General features: G+C 35.7%; 1 protein-coding gene across 1 annotated transcript in view; it reads left to right on the forward strand.

Annotated features, from left to right (window-relative positions):
* The window catches only part of LOC122055736 (endoplasmic reticulum metallopeptidase 1-like), a 52441-nt gene extending 35285 nt beyond the window's left edge, over nt 1-17156 (forward strand). The window contains exons 8-21 of the mRNA XM_042617315.1: nt 1660-1799; nt 1893-2055; nt 2191-2326; nt 4115-4211; nt 5963-6092; nt 6213-6272; nt 9185-9303; nt 12175-12299; nt 13101-13325; nt 15536-15693; nt 16227-16390; nt 16509-16591; nt 16675-16760; nt 16908-17156. Coding sequence (XP_042473249.1) covers nt 1660-1799; nt 1893-2055; nt 2191-2326; nt 4115-4211; nt 5963-6092; nt 6213-6272; nt 9185-9303; nt 12175-12299; nt 13101-13325; nt 15536-15693; nt 16227-16390; nt 16509-16591; nt 16675-16760; nt 16908-17051 — 1830 coding nt within the window. The 3' untranslated portion in view covers nt 17052-17156. The remainder of the gene's footprint in view (nt 1-1659; nt 1800-1892; nt 2056-2190; nt 2327-4114; nt 4212-5962; nt 6093-6212; nt 6273-9184; nt 9304-12174; nt 12300-13100; nt 13326-15535; nt 15694-16226; nt 16391-16508; nt 16592-16674; nt 16761-16907) is intronic.
* Nucleotides 17157-18488: the final 1332 nt, after the last annotated feature.

An 18488-nucleotide genomic window follows, 5' to 3' on the forward strand; every position in this document is an offset into this window, starting at 1 on the left:
ATGGGAATGAACGAACTACGCCAATGACTCTATTTATCTAATACCATTGACACTCCTCCAGCTATATATATATATATATATACCAACTTGTTACATGAATAAAAACTAGACTAACACATAACACTATAACACAAAATGGAAATATAATAGTTGTGCGCAAATGAAATAAATTTTAAAAAGAGTAGAGCACACAACCAATGATCCCTTTGACCTCAAATTAGCGCAAAACTGACATTGTCTTTAAAATGAGCACTTCAACAAAGAGAGAGAGGATGAAGTGAAACAATGATGAAAAGAGAACTCAGGAACAAATCTCTTGAGTGAGCTTTTCCTTAAAGCTGCACATACAATAACACACAATAGATTGAGCTAAAAAGATAGTACTTGAGGATCTTTAAAGAAGTTGGATGGCACAACTCAACCATTTGTCAGAACTAGCAAACTAAGAAGATGATGTTTTTCTTTGTTCAAGTCTTCACTGGAGATGAATAACACTGATACTTAAGGATTTTTTCAACTATCTCTATGGAGCCCTGCACTACTTTCAAGTTTCAAGAACAGGTAGAATAGTTTTGATTAATAGCGCACTTGATCCACCCCTGGTGACTTTCTCCTTCTCTCCAGTTCCGAAGTGGGTAATTTACTTAGTTGTCATTGACATAGTTTTCCTATGATGCAGGGAATAATCATTGTGAAAATATCTGTTACTTGGTTGCGTGGAATAGGATAATTTTATTGTACATAAAATGTTGGTATTTTTGGCTGTGCATAACATTGCTCGCCTTGGGAGGTGGTCAGCTGTAATAGAGGACAAACAGAGAATAAAAAAACAAAAAGGTAACCCGGTGCACGAAGCTCCTGCCATGCGGGGTCCCGGGGAAGGATCCATTGTTTGCAGTCTTACCCTACTTTTTGCAAGAGGTTGTTTCTAGGATTCGAACACCTTTTGGTCACATGGCAACAACTTTACCGTTGCACCAAGGACAAGCAGAGAATATGGGTGGAAATACTTTGTAGTGTTTATTTTTCTGGTTGGAAATGATTTGAGATTACTAACTGATTCAAAATAAAATAAACTAGTTTAAATAAAATCACCGGGTCATAGGTCTGGATTAATATTATATCTATGTTTGTTTGACTTTTCCAATTTACCCTATCCATGTTTTTGAATTTATAAAAGCTTATGTTAGAAGCTCAGATCTATTGTTTGAGGCAGTTTAAATAAACTTTTCTAATTCCTCTTGTTTCTTGTTTCAAGATCCAACACAACTTCCCCCCATTAGAATTCATTCCATGACTCGTAATATTAATTCTGTTAAAACTTTCTTCCTTATACACCAGCCACAACTCTGCCTCTACTTCCTTTGTCCACCATCTTCAATCTTCCTTGCCTGTGATGATAGCTGCAGACTACTTGCACACTTCCACCCTGTGAAACCACAAATTTGATCAATCACCATCCTACTTGTGAATAGATATTTTGCTACTAAACTAGAAGGAATCACTAGAGAGAAATAAATTTTGTTTGTTTAATAATGATTTTGCCTATTATATTTCTAAGATCCTTCAGTTTATTTATTTATATTGTTTATGGTTTTGTGGGTATTACTCTTCATACTTTATTTTGTCTCCAGTTATTAATTATACTTTTGTAAACAGGATATGTTTGGTATTATTCCTGGAGATACAGACTACAGAATTTTTGCCGAGGATTATGGGAACATTCCAGGACTTGATATTATCTTTGTTTTGGGGGGTTACTTTTATCATACCTCTTATGACACTGTGGAAAGACTATTGTATGTGTCAATGATTTCATTTATCTTAGACCTTTTAATTCTAATATGACTTTGATGTGTTCCAACATATTTATTGAAAATACTTGAATGCAGACCTGGAAGCATCCAAGCACGTGGTGAGAATTTGTTCAGATTGACTCAGGCATTTGCAAATTCGTCTGATGTGTTGAATGCTAATGAACGATCTCTAAAAGTTGCATCACTAGAAAGCACGGAAGGTCGTGCTGTTTTCTTCGACTATCTTTCTTTATTTATGGTATGCATTTTTAACTTGGTTCTGCAGCCCAATTATCATGAATATCTGCTTGAGGCTCAGGATAATTGGAGGAGACAATGAATTTAGTATATTTACTTGAATTATTAAAAAAACATTTTTTTCTGTTTATTTCAGGTATATTACTCAAGAAAGTTGTCCATCATTCTTCACAGTATGCCTGTTGTTATCTTGCTTCTTGGGGCATTTTTTCTGCACTTCCCAAATACTTCAGTTAATATCTGGTTTACAACCTTATTTGATTTTATAAAAGGTATCTTTCCTTATCAATACAGATGCAATTTTTTGATGATTTTTTTTATTACAACTATGTAGTCTTTGCATTCTTGCATTTAGAATTACAGTTGCGCCTATTTTCCTTTCTTAAATCTGTGTGATGGTTAAAGTGTTCATGTCAATATGTGATTGGCAATTTGGCATTATATTTAACCAATAGCTTGACTTTTATTTTCTCATTCTCATAGATTGTCACTAGTCTCATCAATTAATGCTCTAGCCAGGAAGAACAGATAACAACGTTGGGTCCTTTAATTATTCAATTACCCTTTCTGTTGGATTTTGAGGAAATGAGGAAATGAATTCAATAAAATTCAGAAATAATTCTGATTGTAATTCAGCTGATTTAATTCTTGTTGGAAAGAACTGACAAGAGTATTTGTAGAATGAAAAGTTGGGTAATTTGCACTCACCTCTATTTGATTGTGTGACTCACTTTCAAATTGAGACCTCTTAAGATTCTAAAATTGTGTGACACACTTTCAAATGATTTAGTTGGCAAAAAATAATATATTTGTCAGCAAAATCTTGAAATTCTTGCAAGCAATAGATTTAATTACTTGGATCTATTAAGATCTTAAAGAAAATAATTAATAGGATGAAGAATGGATGATTGAAAGGAAGAAGAGCCTTAAGAGTCTTGTGATTGATGTGCATCTCTTTTAGCTAATGTTTATGACTATGGTGCAACCGGACATAATTTGGTTAGAAGTGTTGAGCTGCTAGGAAACAACATCTACAAAAAATGTAGTAGTAGATACAAGGATGGGAAGATGGATTTCTGTCATTACTAGTTTGACAATAATTAAATATAGACGCGATAGATGATAAATAGGAGAAAATAAGTTGATGTAGTTAGAACATGTTCAAATGACCGACAAATTCTGTAGTTAGAAGTGATGAATTAATTGGTTGGAAGGTGTAAGAGATAAAAGCAAACCCAAAAAAATAGTTGATGTAATAAAAAATTGCTTATATAATTTGAATAAATTACTAATAATATAACCTTGAATAAAAGCTCAATGGAAGTGATATTCATATGACCAACCCCAAATAGTTAGGACAAATGATCATAATGATACTAACCCATTGAACAAACAGATGTTGACTAATTGTTTAATCAACAACCTTATTTTAATAATTATTGAATTGTTTAAACCTCATTTCCTGTTGCTGAGCTATCTGAACCATCAATGGGGTTTGGCAGATCTCAGTGGACCACAGCAGGAGCTCGCTGAGACCACTGAACCACCATTGGGGCTTGTCTTCCACTGGAGGTCATTGAGGCTTCATTAGATATTTCTGGAACTTATTGTACTGTCCCCAAAATTCATCAGACAATAGCCACAGATCTTTGTCAGCTCATCTGCTGATTTTGTTTCACATGGTATATACTATAGAATTAAATTTGAATCGGAACCAATTAAACCTGAAGTTTCAATTTTTTGTATAGCAGTATGCTTTCCTGTTTAAGATGTTGGTAGTTTTCCTTCATATATTCTGATATGTTTACAAGTTAAATAGATAAAAATTGATATATAGGATGATGCAATCATATTGCATTCATCAATATTTGCATTTCTTCTTCAAAACTAAAGCTGAAGTTCTGAGCTGACAGTTCCGTTTTTCTTTATATATAAGTTTGTAATCTATCAACTTATATAATGGTAATGAAGCTTCTATGTGACCCTTTCGGAGTTTTTACTTGTTTTATGAACTTAAAATGTCATGCTTTCACTACATTGCTTTCTTTATTTTCTTGCAGGAATGTTGTTTCATGCTCTTAGTCTTGTGTTTGCAATTGTTGTCCCAGTCATGTTTGCTGTTTTAAGATTATTTTTCTCAACCCAGGCGATGAATTGGTAGGTAGTTTTTCTCCCTGGAAATGATTCTGTCATTTCTTATTTTTGAATCTTATGTAGGAGTCTGGTTGAATAAGAATGTGCAATGCAATAACTTTGATCAACTACCGGATTTTTCATTTAACCTTTTCATTATCATTGTTGGGAATTATGGTGCATACACTGTGAGTTTCTATTTTCTTCATGTTGATTATGATAATTATCATCGTAGAAGTTTATTGTCTTTTTCTAATGGAAGTTAGCAATGTACATCTTAATCGGTGTCATACTGGTTCATTATTTTTCAAAAGTTGTTTTCTAGTTCTAGTCTTGGCTCTAATATTTTCATGCTAAGCATTCAATGTAATTTAATTGCATGGCTACGAACAAGAACAAATTATCAACAAACCAGGGTGAAGTACCTTAACTGCAACATTTCATAATTTTAACTCAGAAGTGTTAGTGTTTGAAAAATTTTATTTTGGTGATACGCAACGATAACACAAGATACCTAAATCTCACATCTACATTTAAACCACTCATTTTGTTGCCTCCTTTCTTTGTTGCCAGCATGGCGATCTGTGTCTAAACAATTCCAATCAACATCAATTTTTCTAGAAAAGCAAGAATATCAAATGTTATTATTTGTTAAGAGTATAGATGTAGGAGTCCTTTCATTAACGAATTGGAGTGAAAAAAAAGTGATATCACTCACCCCAAGGGCCTAGTATCACCAGTCCCATGGCAATCATGGGGAGCATTTTGGCCTTAGGAGAAATCACGCAAACCCCCCACCCCCCAAAACTGGCCCACATCCAATTGGGAGCGAGTAATTCAGTAAACCTGCCATGGGATGACCCTCGGCATGACCTGAGGGTGTCCTTTCATTAACCAAGCTTTTGTATTAAGTGGTCATCCATCAAATTTATTAACCAACAGGGGATGTTATACATGATTGTTGCCAGTGTCAGTTAAATATTTGTGTTAAGTTGGGTTAATCCACATGTTCAGCTTGTCCGGTCTTCCTGCTCAGGTGGAGTGTTAGAAATATGAAAGTATGAGGCTTCCTCCTCCGTGATCCAGTCAAAGGCTATCCAACAGTCAAATTTATCATCATTCATGAACAACTTGTGTAACTTCCAACATCCAACTAGGGGAGTTTGAATGTTTCAAGATTGACCTATATTGCAGGGCAAAGTGAGTCTGTCTCAGGATTAATGCTATAAGACAAGATAGAGAAAGCTTAGAAAAGTTGTCAAAGTCAGTTTGGTTTCTTAAATTTGGAACTGCCATTTTTACTCTTGATTTTTTAAATTTGCCCAATTACCTTGTTCTTGACTACTTTATACAATCGGGATAATTTGAGTCGATGTAAAGGCAACTATAAACTTCAATATGTAAATTGAAGTTTTTAAAAGTTGAGGTGCTATCGCAATAATAGGGTCTGATCCTTGGAGCCTGCATGAATTTTCTTCAGTATTTTACTAGAACCATTAAAGAATAAATAGTACACACTGTTGGTTTTGTTTCATACAGAAAACTCAATTCTATTCAGTACTCTAATTTTCAGAGAACAACTGTCTCTTTCATGTCTCTGATACTTTACAATATGATGCAGGGATGTTATCTATTGATTGTTTTGAATTAAAATTTGTTGTCACTTTCTCTTTAGATGATCTTGTATTCTATATTTTCTATGCATTTTAGATTTTGGCCTTCTATGTTTCCTGGATTTTTATTGGGAGATATAAACTAATCGTTCATGGTTATAGGTTTGCTCATCCAATTTTGGCATTCTTGATGTTTGTGCCTAGTTCCCTTGTTGGTTTATTGCTTCCAAGAACTACCTGGGGAAACTTTGGGCTTTCACAAAAAGCTTCACATTTCAAACTGTCAATAGAGGTTTGATGATTCTTCTTAGTACGCTTGCTGAATATTATATACAATTTTGATACTTTTCTCAAGTTCTCTGATCACATTACATTATCTCAAAATTCTAAAATGTTTCCCATGAATTTTTAGATCATATCAGATGAAGTGTGCTTTTGGGGAGCCTTCGCGTTATATATTTCAATGACAATGGTAAACCAGCTTTCATTTCTATTTTATGCAACTCCTAATCACTAAATCTCTATGCAGATACCATTTGCTTTATTCAGGTTTGGCTTTATTTCTTATGTGCGTAAATCAATCAAGTCTATTGTAGTTGATTATAACCTAGCTGATATTTTCATATTATTCAGAAATAACAGGGAAACAAATTCTTTCAATGTCCCCACTTGATTCTTGTCATGGATCTTTTCTCCTTAAATATCTTGTGCAAATGAAACAGATAAGAAGGGATATTTTCTTCCAATATTTAGTTTACATGCTGAAAAAGAAAATTTTGAATTGTTAATCTATTATTGGAATGTCTATTTGTTTTTTATATATCTACCAACACTTGATTGATCACAAACTTATGTATAATATACTGATCTTAAACGGGGTACATGAACAATGACAACTATTCAATTATTAACTGTGAATTAGTGGGTGAAGAATCAGGACTCATATATATTTGATTATCTAAAAAAACCATGCTCATGTATATTTACATAATGATAAATAGACCCTCAGCACTCTTCAAGTTGGCCCAAAGATGTCCAATAATTCTTGCTTATAAATGTGTGAATCTATGACTTCTCAAGGATTTAGTAAATATGCTGATTAAGTAGTTATAGACGTATTAATCTCCTTAGGATTGCAACTGTATCTTTCCCTTTGATGGAATGACAATCTATTTGAAAGTTGTCCTCTCATGAAGACTGGACCAGGGGCAATTTGCATGACAACGTGAATATTATAATGTTGTTTCATTGGTTCAGGAGGACCCATGCAGCTACACAATAACTATTTGAGCCAACAAGCTCACATGTGCTTTGGGTCATACCTTTCTATTTTGCTTTACATCATGCATTCTGTTTTTCATTTTACAAAGATATTCAATTCCCTCCAAGAAGAACATCATAACCAGGTGAAGATCATCAATCTTCATAGCACTGCCAAATTTGTTTTAATTGTCCAAGGTGAGCCTTTTGCATGACCTTTAGTGACCAAAAATCCCTTGAGAGTTACCTCTCAATGACTTGGATAGAAAGTTCATGGAACTAGTTGGCCACATTGAGTACATTCACAATAAGGTTGTGGTCTTGGCAAGCAACTCATTCAGATTCCCTGCTGATCAAGCTTTTACTACACATACGGGATCTCATCCTTGAGATTGCTGGTCACCTGAGGCTTTTAGACAATGATTGGCATAGTGGTTTTCACACGATGATGGAGTTGCCCAGGCTTATGATTTTTTCCGAAGTCCTAGTCCTAGGGTGCCATGAGCCCGTACAATGTGAAAGTCTTATGTTCAGTCGAGTCATGTAGTCACTTTCTAAATACTGACACGACGGAGGCTCCCTACCTGAGACCGACGGGAGAATCAGGAGGATCGACCATGTTCTTCCAGTGCCCTCCGATTGCAGACCTATGGCAGAGGATTCAAGGTTGGTTGCATATGCGTCCAGAGATGTCCACCTATCGGAAGACAATCCATGCCTTTGGACGGTATTATAGAGGGAGCAGGATGGTGACAAAGGATCATCATTTAGCTTTATCGTTGCTAATACATTATGTGTGGAGGGCCCGGAATCCTAGTTTTTTTTGTGAGGATCATTTAGATGTAGAAAGGATATTCAGGAGCGTGCAGATACATGTATATAGGTCTTTAGGTATTTATTAAGATTTGATATTACATTAAACATGAATAGACTCTAAAATCTCATTTTCTACATTTTAGATATATGATATACCACTTTTATTTATCAAAAAACAATAAGGGAGGTGTCGATGTATAGGTGCTACCCGCATAGGTGTGGTGCAATGGTAAAGCACTCAGAGGAGCAGTAAGTGGATTGGGGCTCAAATCCTAAATGGGATGAATATCCTAGAGGTCAGCTTGTAAGTGTGCATAAGCTGTGCTTCTAAGTGTGCATAAGTAGTGCTTTGGATTTACTTGGTAAGTGAACTAGGGGGGAGGTTGTCTACCTCTATGATTAGTCAGGCTTAGCCTGGACACCTAGATTATCAAAAACAATAAGGGAGATGTATGGACTAATAGTGTAAGATTGTTTTCTTTGCTAGCTAATTTGTTGTATGTATTTTTCTAGCTAGGATAATGATTCCTCATGTAGTAGTATTAGTCTAACATTCTAATCTATAAAAGTGTTTAGATATACCGCCCTTTTTTGTGGTACGTACTTTTCTATTAGATATATAAATATCTCCCCTTTTACTAGTATTCTCAATGCCTAGAAATACCCCAACGTCCAAAGTACTTGGTTTATACGTGTTGGTTGTTGACAGAGCTAAGGTTTGAACCTCTTGGTTTCTACAGTATCAGCACCCAAAAGAATTTTCTTCCTAGATTGAGAGGTGACTTGGCATGCTAAATGTTAATGTAATATGGTATACTTCTGAATGTCTGATGATATAAAATTGAATTTACCAAACCATGCCCTGAGATGCTCCGGGAGAATGCTTAGCGCTGGTTAGCTAAGTATAAATTCTCTCTCATATTCCCTGCTTTTTTAAAATGCAAAGATGTTTTCCCATTATGAATTGATAATTCCATTCAGCACTGTTTTTATCTGAGTTGTTAAGTACTTGTTGCCATTCTGAAAGCTAATTTAAGTTCTTTTTGGTGTCATTATACATTGTTACACCTTCAATTGGCATCGGTCTCTTTCATGTTATTGCTGCCTTTGAGCCTTGGACTAGCTTGATTTTTTTAGCTCTCTTTTAACAGATTCCATATGCTCTATTGAAGTTGGACATCCTTTAACTAAATACGACTGCCAGTTTCTAAATAAGATTCTCATAATGCTAATCATTGCCAAACTTTTATGCTCACTTGATTCATGAAAACTTGCAAATTATTCAGAATACACGTTTATTTTGAACAGACTTATCTTCTGGCTCAGCTTGGAGGTGGTTTCTTAACATATTTGATATCATTATCTATGCTTATTTCTTGGTTCTCCTATCGAATAGCAAGCAAGCATTGTGGCCTTCAATCAGTCAAGTAATTCCACTTCCCACAATTTCAGTGAAACATTATTCTTGTTGAAACAAGTAATTATTTCTCAAGAGAGAATTTTTTCTAGATACTGCTTGGAACAACTAACTAATTGCAAGTTAATATTTAGTATGATTCTGCCCAACTAGGAGTAGTTGATTACATTTTAAAAAATAGGTTAGTGAATGGAAAGCAGAACTAATTGATCTTAGATAGCTATTTGAAGCATTTTATTCATTTGAAGTTCAAGCCATCAGATTATTACTCGCTATTCTTCAATGGTAATTTGACTGAATCTCATGTATAGGGAAAAAAAGTATTCAATTGTGTTGATCAAATACCAACTATCACATAGGGTTTTATTGGGTCAGACCTACAATAGGCCAGCACGGCAGCAAGGGAAAAGGTAATGATGGGAGGAAAGCAAGAGATAAGGGTTTAGGACAACGGAGTAGAGCGGAATACACTTGAATGATCCACATAAGATTATCAACTTGTGATGGGGTTCGATCTGTCTTCAATTTAGCAACACAGGCAGTTTCGGTTAATGCAAAGGTCAGCTAATGATGAGAACACAAAAGAGAGCAAGCATGAGGAGTTCAAGAATCCTAATAAAACCAGTATTGGTTAACATGTATTATTATATGTTATATTAATAACCTGGTTCAGCTTGGTTTTGGCTCTTGTTAGACCTAATTGAACCTATATTTGAGTTTACACACCAGACAGTCCCAGATCCACCTATTAAGGAAATATTAATTGAAGCTAATTAGGTCTAAATTTAACTCACTCTATCCATGCCAAATGTAGGCACGACTTGATATAGAGCCAATTCCACTCCATGCTGATAATGAAATTGTGACCAAAATTAATAATTTTAAGCTGTGTCTTTATTTTTCTTTAAAGTTTGAACTGCTGCCTTTCTTCATGAAATCTTCTTTTTGTTTCCCTTGTCATTTCATTATTAAAAAGCCAGTAACTATTTGGCTCTGCTTAGGCCTGTTGTTCACCTGGTATGGGCTTGATCTGCTGGATTTGTGCCTGGGTGTGATGTTGTTGCAGTTGGTGTTCCTAGTTCAGCAGTTGCTATTAAAGTTGGGTGGGTATGATGGGTCTGGTAGCCTCTTTGGAAATTTTGGTAGCACAGATCTTCATTGATAAGGGAAGGACAATGGTACATGGACGGTGCACTGTAGATGAAAGCCAAGACTCTCGATGATATAATGAGGTGGCACTATGATTAGCATGGGATGAGTTGAGGGCACCTGGACATGAGTGGTTGATCATAGATCTTCTATGAGTTGAGGGCTACCCTGGGGTGTGAGAATGAAATGGGCATACTTGAGGTTATACAGGGGATCCCTTGTGGTTGCTGGTGCATATATATGACAGTGCAAGGGATCCAGTGAAGAGGCAATCCTTCCGTTGTTGCTAAGATCCAAGAGGAATTAGCCAATGTAATTAGAGCAGAGGGGAGGAGATGCTACTTAAGAGGAAGATGGTATTGATATGTTCGGAAATGGATGATGAACTAAGTTCCAGAGGTGGCTGATTGTGTACTTTTTTCAATGTGACTGATTGTGTGTTTTTTCTAGATGGCTGCTCATACATTATGAGTGGAAACTTTAGGCTGTGCGGAGATTAGGAACTAATTGGGGATGTCGGCTGCTAGTGGGTGGAGATTCTATGCCGAACAGCTTGGGAATTGGGCTGTTTGGTCACAATGGGCTGCACAGCTGCAGTTAAAGATGGCTGTCATAGAGAAGGAAGTAGTCAGTGTGGGCCCTGGAAGCTAGCAAAATAAATTCTGTAATCTGTAGTAGGTTCCATAGAATTTTGAAGGACGAAAAGGTAGACAATAGGGTACAAGAAAATTTTGAAGGACAAAAGGGTAGACAATAGGGTACAAGGAAATCATGCCACTACTACAAACTCAGTTTCTCTTTCTCAAACGTGGAAACCTTGGGATTTAGCTGCTTTGATACAAAGTTGATCTATTAACTTCTAGATTTTTTTCTAACAATTTATGATAGGTCATAGTCCCACTTCTCAAGCCTGCTGGATAAGATAACTTTTGGATAAACAAACAGTATGTTACTTTGAGTCTTTTATTGGCTACGATATTGTGTTAAACATGAGTTATCAAACTTCTTAAACTCAGTCATTGTGATACTGACAGAGTCCAAGAATTGGAGATCAATTTAGTCATGCTGCATCACGTACATACTAATGCTATATCAGGAAAAATAATATCATTATAGGAAGTTGATCTGATGCATAATCATTTCTACTACAAGAGGTGGAATGCTTTGGGGTCATTCTGTACTTGCTCTGTTTAAGAACGTATTTATGCAATAGAATAAACCCAAAGACTAAATGAGTCCCCAACAGTCACCTGGCATAAGTTTACAAATCAATGGTCTAATTTCTGCCATTATTTACTGATATGCTTTGCTTGGGTCCAAAGCACGAGCCTGAAAAAGGATATCTGATAAAATCTACAACTGAATCAAATCATTTCTAGTTTCTCAGTGAAACCTGAAAGACCAATGTTTTATGATGAACGTCCTGTTTAGAGACTAAAGGATGATAAGTAAAATTTCCTAGATATTAAAATAGCCTACCATCCAAGTACATAATAGGGAACTCAATTTCATATGATAAGGCATTCAAGAGCTCTGGATATCCTCCCACTGTACTTGAGCTTACCATTACACGGTATCCAAAGTAACTTAATATACAGCAAATTTTCACCGTTGCTTATTTTATTTAAGATATTCTTTGGCTTATATGGAAGATTATATATTTTCATTTTTGCATGGAACAAAGACAATTCCTTAGGCCATGCTCTTATATGGTCGTGTAACAAATTTACAGGTCATTAGCAGGCTATTTGATTCCCATGATCCCTAGTCTTTTATACTCGGTTTATTATGGTGGGTTTCTTGTCCAGTTTCTGATTGAAAAGATGGGTATGATGGGATCACTTCCACGACCTTTCGGTTAGTTTTCTGATCTTGTTTTTTTTTTATCCATAGGATAATCATGATTTTAGACCCAAAAATTCATATAAATAATGCTAGTTATGATAATTGCTAAAGTATCTTCTCTATAAATTTTAACCGTGCCTTCTTGCTTCTAGATCTTCCAATTTTATTTTTTTTAAAAAAACAATTGTCTGCAAAATCTGTACTCATCGTGTTTTAAAAAAAAATGATGATGTCAAATTTTCAAACCCAAGTCCCATTAGTTATTATTGCTTGGATGCACTCTCTGCTCATGCTGGATCATGCTTCTTGTAATTTTTGCAGTGATTATTCTCACATGATTTAGCTATCGTTTGTTTTATCATGTGATTGTTATACCTTATAGTAGGTAGGACCAATTAATGAACAATTCAATGTTCTGTATTTATTTATTTTACTCAAACTCTTATCATCCTTTACCCGTGTTGGTTCCCACTATTTGGGTGATCTACATGAACCTTTTCTCTCCAATGAGATCTATACAAGATTACATCAATATTGAAATCTCTTTATTTTTAATTCTATTACCTATAGTTTTCTATAGCCTCTCTCTACCCCCTATTATCTTTAACTCTCATCAATTCCACTTATCTAGCTATAATATAAATTCTTGTCTATGTAAATGTCTATATGACCTTACCTATTTTCTCTCGTTCTTTAAACTTGCTGCTGGATCTGACAACTTCCAAGTGCCTAATTTTAACCCAAACTAGCAATTGAAATACAAAGAACAGAAATGAGTGGGATCTAGTTGTTGATAAAGTGACTCTTTTGCAGGATATTTTGTGCAGGATGCTGTAGTTGCAGCTGTAATTGGACTGGTGACTGGTTGGTGTGTTGGCCCACTTTTACCAGTTGTTGGTCATTGGTTGGGGAGGTCATCTGTTTTGCAGTGCTTGGTACAAGTTACTATCCTTGCTTTGGCTCTTTCATCCCAGTTTTTTCCATACAGTGTTGATGCACCAAAGAGGGTTGTGCTTCAGCACACATTTGCTACTGTAGGTATGTTACTACAAAAGATATACATGCCATATGTTAGTAGGTACCAATTTTCTGTTTTAACTGTTTCTTTTGATAAGATCTTTAACAAATCTGCTTTTTTTTCATTATTTTTCCTGATTTCCTCAATTTTCCTGAAACAGCATTTTTGTTTGAAATTCATTCTAGATCAATGGGTTTCAACCCATCATCCATCTGAATGTGGCACCGCAAAACAGTTGAGAATCTGTTTGATTCAGCAACTAAATGGAGTGGTCATTATAAATGCCAGCCTTTCACTTGTTTCCGTTACTTACTGGAATATATTACCTTTATATGTTTAACACACTGGACCATACATTCATCATCCTACAGCCTGAATTACAGTTAAAAATATTTTAAAATTTGTTATCGCCTGTTTCCAAAATGATACCAGTAGGTTCAGTACACCAAACAACCCGCCTACACTTACAAAATCATTTAAGATAACATTATGCAATATAAAAAAGGGTAATGGAAGGAAGAGGAGAGGAGGAAGACAGGAATAGGAAGGCCAGCCATTTTATCTCAATTTATTTCTAAGCTGAAGAGTAAATACAAATATACACCCATTCTTTGCCCTCTCTCCCATTCTGCTGCCATGCTGTGCCAAGTTGTGGGAGCAGCACAAACCTTACCCTACCCAGATTCTAAACATAAGGGCAGAAACTTTGTGCAAATTTTAGCATTTGCTACTTTCAATTCAATGTAAAACACAAAAGGTTACTTCAGTTTAGGGATATAATTGAACCGAACATTCGTAAACAAGCTTGGTGTTTGGCTTAGTAAGAGCTTGTTTATGTTCGTTCAATACACAAGATTAATTAAATAAGCAAACTTGAATGCATATGTGTTCAACTCATTAACGTTCGTGAATAATGTTCACGAACCATGTTCAATATTAAAACTCTTATCAGCATGCTAAATAAACAAAGAAACTTTTAAAATGAACAAACAAGTTTGAATTATCAAGCTCAATAACCAATCAAAAAAGAAAAAGTTTCAAACAATCAAACAAGATTGAATTGAGGGCTCGATAACATTTAAATGAACCAAGCTCAAGCTCGAGCTCATAAAAAATAAACCAAGCCAAGTTTGAACAATCATTTCAATGGCTTGGTTCATTTTAGACTCGGCATGGCTTATCAAACAAGTTTGAACAATCCAAAGCTTGGCTCAGCTTGATTTGTTTACAACCCTACTTTAGTTGGAATGCTCAAGATGTTGACTTCATAACTACAATAACTTGTTGGCATTCTGATGTTGGGCAGGATAGCGATTATCCTGCGGGTAGATGCGAAAAGGAAAATTGAGAAGACAAGAAGAGGAGCCTTCGAGAAGGAACCTTGTTATTAAAACTTGAGGGGTTAATCCCTCAACATCTAAACATGACTCTTATATAGACCACAATCTAAGACTCAAATAAGGAAAGAAATTACAATAATTACAATTAACAAATCTTAATTCCAATCTTGTAAAAACAGGAAATAGATTTTTACTTGAAAAGGAAAGTAATTAACTTAACGATCTTTAACTCAAATGAAGATGCGGATCAAGACAAATCCTCTCTAAAAAATAATAGAAATATGAAAATTATCATAAATATCTAAAAAAATTAAAAATTACCAAAAATAGCAAAAAGGCCCTAAAAAGAGTTTAAACGTCGGAATTTGGGGGCTGAAAATTGACAGTTACGGTTACATAGGTAACAAATGTAGGTTTTCGAATTCTGTATGTGTGACGACAGACAGAGCCTGATTCTGAGTCCCGAGTCAAAAGTTATACCCGTTTGAAGTTTGAAGACTCATATTGGACTTCAACACGGGTTGAGCCTGCATCACATTCCTATGTACTTGTTGGACGTATACACTAGTTTGTGATATGTGTTGAGATTGAAGTTGCTTTAACTACCCAACAACATACTGTGCAGCTTTTAACCTTTGAATTCCATAACAGAAATGTTCCTTAATTCAAAAAAAAAATTCTTGTGAGGATCACAGGTTAAGTTGTTGGACCACCTCAATCCATTCATAAACCATGATGCTTCAAAGTCCATTTTTTCACTATCTAAGACGATGTTTGTTTTTCATATCTGCTTGTATTGTATACCTGTTGCATTTATATTTTCTAGTTTTATGTGGTTGCTTATGCAAGTGCAATATTGCTCCTTTATTTTGCATTGATCAAATTGCCAGGTTCTGACAAGATTGTGTCTTCAAGCTACGATTTTGCTGTTGTGGATGCCAATTCCTTTTCTTTCCTCTTTAAGAATGCTCCTGAAGCTTCAAAATTTCTGGGCATCAGTTCAGGGTTGTCTGAAGAGAACTATAATTCTGATGGTGGCACTTGGGTGGTATGTGAATTGTTGAATTTAGAATTAAGCCTTACTAGTTGTTGAATTTATATTCAATAATTAGCATTTATTTTTCAAAGGCAAATAATCTCTACTATTTAATTTTATCAAACCCCTCTTCATGGTTGCAAGTGCTGCAGTCAGGTGTTTGTTTTGTTTAAATACTTATTATGTGTAGTTTGTAGTTCTACCTACCCGTGTTTTGGGATAATTATTGGAACTTATGACTTGGAAACTTGCTTCCCTATGGTTTTCATGGATTGCTAATGTATTTGCTACAATTGCTACGGTCTTCATTGTCTCTACATTTGCTTGTCTTTCCACATTCATGAAAATCTTGACTATAATAACTGTTGCCTTAATAATTGTTTACTTTACTTTCTGAAATTTAACAAATTCAGCACCATGTGCTTGATTAACTGATGAATATTTGTTTAGCATGCAAATAAGAAACTTAAATAATCTTTTTATCCAAAAAAAGACAACATGAAAACTTACAGCATCACGAGTTTAACTGGTTCCTCATTTTGCAGGCGCTATTCCCTGTTTCTTTCTTGTTCTCTGAAAGTTTGAAATTCCCCACCGAAGGTTCTAAAATATTAAGTCACTATGCAATTTTGCCACATGTGTCTGTTCGTGATTCTGTTTTGATTTCTGAGACTGGTCATCGTAGGCTTCATTTGGAACTTCATCTAGGGTAATTTTCACTTTGAAGATAATGTTGTATTGTGTATAGAAGTAGAATTATACACATGTCTCTTTAAATTCTTCCTTCTATATGAAGTAGAGATTTATTCTGTTTGAAACTGGTACAGCTCGGTAGGCGAGATTTGGGTGACTGTCCTCAACATTACAGGTCCATTGTCAAATTGGTCTTTTGCAGATTACAGGCTTCCAGGTGAACGCCATGGTTATTCGCTTCTTTTGCCTCTAAATCCATTATTCCAAAATTTAACCTGTTGACCTTTTTTGACCCTCCAGCTCCTGAGAGTTTTAATGGTGGTCCCCCATCATATATATGCAGACTTAGTGGAAGTAGCAAGGATAACTGGACTTTCTGGCTAGAGGTATTCCTTAATATGCCTTTATTTGAACCAATATGGATGTTCTCATGTTATATTGAACCTCGAAACCTTTAATTCGCCTTGCTTGAGTGATCTATAAACTCAAAGGTTTCTCAAATTAATTTCACACGCATGTCGAATGAATTACAGGCCAACAATTCCGAGTCATTGAGGATGGATGTCGCAGTGCTTGATCAGTATCTTGTTGATGACACTCAAAGATTGAAGAGCTCCTTCCCGAGTTGGGCAGACTTAACCGCATTTACAACCTTTTTCTCAAGCTATTACTTGTAGGTACCCGAATCCAACTTTAGTGACCAAAAAGCGTAACCTTTGTTGCAAAGTCCACATGTACATTAGCTACTTTAAAGGAAAATGATATAGCTTCTTTTTCTCTCATTCTTTCCTTTTCTCCTGAAATAAAGATTTCAAGTTGGGAGACATTTTGCTAGTTGTTACTGTTTGGAGCTTTTTAGTTCCTCGTATTGGAAAAAAGCATCATGATGAACCAATTCATGATTTTGAGCACCGATCTTATGAGATTATTTTGTGATTGGAATATAACAATATAACTGCAGCTAGTTATCTTGTAATGGAATTGTTCTACTAATTTTTGCAGTGAATATGTCTGAGTGTTGCATGTGTTAACATTGGGTCATGTCATTTTCTCGCTGATTTTGTTTTGAAGCGTGGTGTATATTCTTGTTGCTACTTGAACTACCAGCAGCAAGGTTTCGTAATGATATTGAAGCTGACAAAAGCAACGTTGAAACATATTCGGAAGATGTTGGTACTCATGGACATGGGACGATATCATTGCATTCTATGGACACTTAAATCTGCATTCTTACTGTCCTTGGAGACTTTCATTTGCCAAGGTAATTAGGCTGACTTGGGATGTAAATATGGATATTAACCCACTGTTTTCTGATTGCATTTCTAGCCATACCTGTACCGCCAGAAATAGCTTTTTGAGCAACTGCTTGCTCCTTTGTAAAAAGCTCAAAATGCAATGCAGACTACATCTCCATGACCAACTAGAAGTCCAACTTTCTGATTATAAGACATGCCCAGATAAAGCCGAACTTTCTCAGATCCAATTAAGGGTTTAGAAAGCATCCCTTCGTGATCAAGTTCCACTCCTAGATCGATCTTCTTTATCACAATTATTTAAAAACAACTCAAACACAATACAAACTGAGATGGTAAACAAAAGAGAGTCCTTTCCGTGATAAAGATACGCTCACGAACATCAGCAACTCTGCTCCCATGCATATGTTTTGACGGTTCTTACATTTGTTTGGACTGGGACTAACTTGACCTTTGCTAAGGACTCCTTAATTTTTAGGCACTGACATTTTATTGAATCGTGAGAAGTTTCTTTTAGCGAAAAGGATCTTATGATAGTCAATCATTCGTCTATCATGCCTAGCGCGTTATCTCCGCAGGTTCGTGCCGTTACTCATTAGGACTTTCCACCCCTGGCCAGTGGATTGTTGCCTCTCAGGATTCGAACTCTAGACCTCCAGGCTTAAGTACTAGAGGTCGCCAGTTGGGCCGCCACAAAGCGGCCATAGGGTCGTGTTGTTACAATAAAATGACGTCTTTTTATTGTAACGACCTGGCCCCTCGGCCCCATTGGACGTCCTAAGATGGCCCCTCGGCCGTGCCGTTACTCACTAGATCTTCCCACCCCTGGCTAGTAGATTTTTACCTTTCCCAATATTCGAA

The sequence above is a fragment of the Zingiber officinale genome, chromosome 3B, assembly GCF_018446385.1.
Source record: "Zingiber officinale cultivar Zhangliang chromosome 3B, Zo_v1.1, whole genome shotgun sequence".
Taxonomy (NCBI): Eukaryota; Viridiplantae; Streptophyta; class Magnoliopsida; order Zingiberales; family Zingiberaceae; genus Zingiber; species Zingiber officinale.